A 2489-nucleotide genomic window follows, 5' to 3' on the forward strand; every position below is an offset into this window, starting at 1 on the left:
TTCTTTGTCGTCCTTGTGAATTATGCAGCTAGTAAAGCTTTGATGTTGATTGGAATACTTGACTTTCCTGTACCTGTCTAATATCATGATTATACTTCTGTATTTGATCAAAATGAGGAATCTACATTAAAGAGGTACACCAACTACCTCCTAGCTTGATTAAAAAAAAAATTCAGATGTTTCTACAGGGCTGTAACACTTAGAAAGTAAGTCCCACTCCACGTTCAAGTTTAGCTTTTGTCATAAGAACAACTGTAATGGCCTATTTTACATAATATTGTAACAGATGGAAGTTCAGTCTTTCATTCTAAATTTCAACATAGCTCCAAACTTGCAGTTAAGAAATTACTGTCGCTACAATTAGGTACCTTTAATTGAATCTCTGACACTTACTTAATTATAGCAGCACTACAGACACACTATGAGAAGCAGTAAAATCAACTATGACACACCCCTCCTAGTTTCCCATTGGATGGAAACTTGCTAGGCTTGATGGGTAGGTGCTGTAGTCAGAGGGGATTTAAAAGCAAATGAATATCAGGTCCTCCTAACCAGTCAGAAATGGATTTCTACCTGTTTGAACCTCAGGATGGAGCAAGCTGCTTTTAAAGCACTCTAAGGACCTGCCTTATGAGGAAACTACTGGAGAAAATATTTCCTTTCATATTTCATATTTCTTCTATGAAAAAGTGATTTTGGAAGACCTCCTAGGCCACCTTGCTTGAGGTGTCTTTCAGAAGAAGCATGGCTTACTTTGTGTTACAAATTGCTGGTCTAATACTTGGAGGTATCGGCATGGTTGGGACTTTGGCAGCCACATTTATGCCACAGTGGAGAGTTTCTGCCCACATTAATGGAAATATTGTGGTGTTTGAGACCATCTGGGAAGGACTGTGGATGGCCTGCGCCAGTCAGCTGGGCATCAGGCTGCAGTGCAAATTCTATGACTCTATCCTGTCTCTTTCCCCACCCTTGGAGGCATTCAGAGCCCTCATGTGCACTGCAGTGGTCCTGTCAATCATTTCCTTTTTGTTGGCCATTGTTGGTGTGAAGTACACTCGCAGGAACAAGGGCATCAGTATCTTCATATTGGCAGCTGGACTTTCCTTCCTACTGACCGGCATCCTTGTTCTGATCTCTGTGTCCTGGAGTGCAGGTAGCATCATTCGCGACTTCTATGATCCAAATGTCCCTACACCACTGAAACGAGAGCTAGGAGCTGCTCTATATGTGGGGTGGGTGAGCAGTGCACTTCTCATCATTGCGGGAGCAATGTACTCTATCTTCTGGTGCTGGGCTGATGCATCCTTAAAATCCAAGTATCCATCGCTTTCTTGTCACAGTTTGCGCAAACCTAACGTTTCAGGAGGGCCATCCCCAAGTGTGCATGCCTATGTATAGTTGCTACATGTGATCTTTCTGCTTAGTATGTCAATATGTACTGGTTGACTTCAGTATCTAATTAAACTGTGAATCTGTAATGGAGGGGCAATTTAGTTCATTTGCTATTTACTATTGCCATACATATCTGCTCTCTGCCATGAATACAGGGCATATTATCACATGGGCATTACGTTAGAGCACAGTCAGAAGAAAAATCTAACCATTTTATGGGAATGAAGAACGGCATGGGAACAGCAGCAGCCAGAAGTCTCTCAGAGAAGACAAACAACATATGGTTGGACTGGAAGGCAGGCAGCTGCTGTGCAGTAGCACCATTGCCCTCCCCTAAACCCATGATGTGTAAAGAGGGCAGTGCATTTTACTCTAAGGTAAAGTCTTCGTAAGGATTGCTTTAGGACAGTAGTGAGCAGAATGGAGTTGGCAGCATGGCTGAAGCAGCTGTTGAATGAATGGAGAAGCTGCCAGCGATCTAACTTCCAATATCGGCACACAAATGATCATGCTTTCTCATGAGAAGCCTCTGTGATTGACTATGGATTTCATTGATGCTTTTGGAGTTGTTGTATCCTTGTTATTTCTTCTGCAGGGCACAGAATCTAGCTCATGAAATAATAAAATTTTTAAACACTTCGCCAGATTTTGCCATGAATGTGTTATCTTCCCGTTGCTTGTGCTGTCTCTTTTTTTTTATGGCTTCTCCTGTTCTATAGGTAGCATCTACTCTTCTATAAAATTCAGAATAGACCATCTGTCTTTATGCACTTTAAAGCACTGTGCTAATGTAAAGTATAATTAAACAAGCTAGGCAATGTGATTGTGTAATTCCCACTTGGCCATTGGAGGATCAAGTGTTCCTGCTTATATCTTCCATCACACCCACAAAAACCAAGCCCTGATATTGTTCTGGCTGCTTCATGTTCGCAAGACTTATTTGAACATGTAGACTGAGCAGCCTGATGCCTGTCTATTCACTATGCAGAATTCAATAGTGTTTGCAGCCATGCATTTATTTTTCACAGCTGAAGACTTGGAATCTGCTTTTAACAGTGTGCATGTCACAACACTGATAAATGACCAAAGAAGAG

At 41.7% G+C, this 2489-nt stretch overlaps 1 protein-coding gene across 1 annotated transcript; it reads left to right on the forward strand.

Annotated features, from left to right (window-relative positions):
• The first annotated feature begins 570 nt into the window (after positions 1 to 570).
• Positions 571 to 1901, forward strand: LOC130599534 (claudin-8-like). Its single transcript, XM_057410048.1, has one exon. The coding sequence runs from the start codon at positions 745 to 747 to the stop codon at positions 1399 to 1401; it is 657 nt and encodes a 218-aa protein (XP_057266031.1). The 5' UTR covers positions 571 to 744; the 3' UTR covers positions 1402 to 1901.
• The last annotated feature ends 588 nt before the right edge of the window (positions 1902 to 2489 follow it).

This window comes from Pezoporus wallicus, unplaced genomic scaffold, assembly GCF_028554395.1.
Source record: "Pezoporus wallicus isolate ANWC-B61680 ecotype Strahan unplaced genomic scaffold, APGP_CSIRO_Pwel_v1 contig_7011, whole genome shotgun sequence".
Classification (NCBI taxonomy): Eukaryota; Metazoa; Chordata; class Aves; order Psittaciformes; family Psittacidae; genus Pezoporus; species Pezoporus wallicus.

What these genes read in the sequence shown, in the direction of transcription:
- LOC130599534 (XM_057410048.1), top strand. Translation starts at nt 745, where the DNA reads ATGGCTTACTTTGTGTTACAAATTGCTGGTCTAATACTTGGAGGTATC.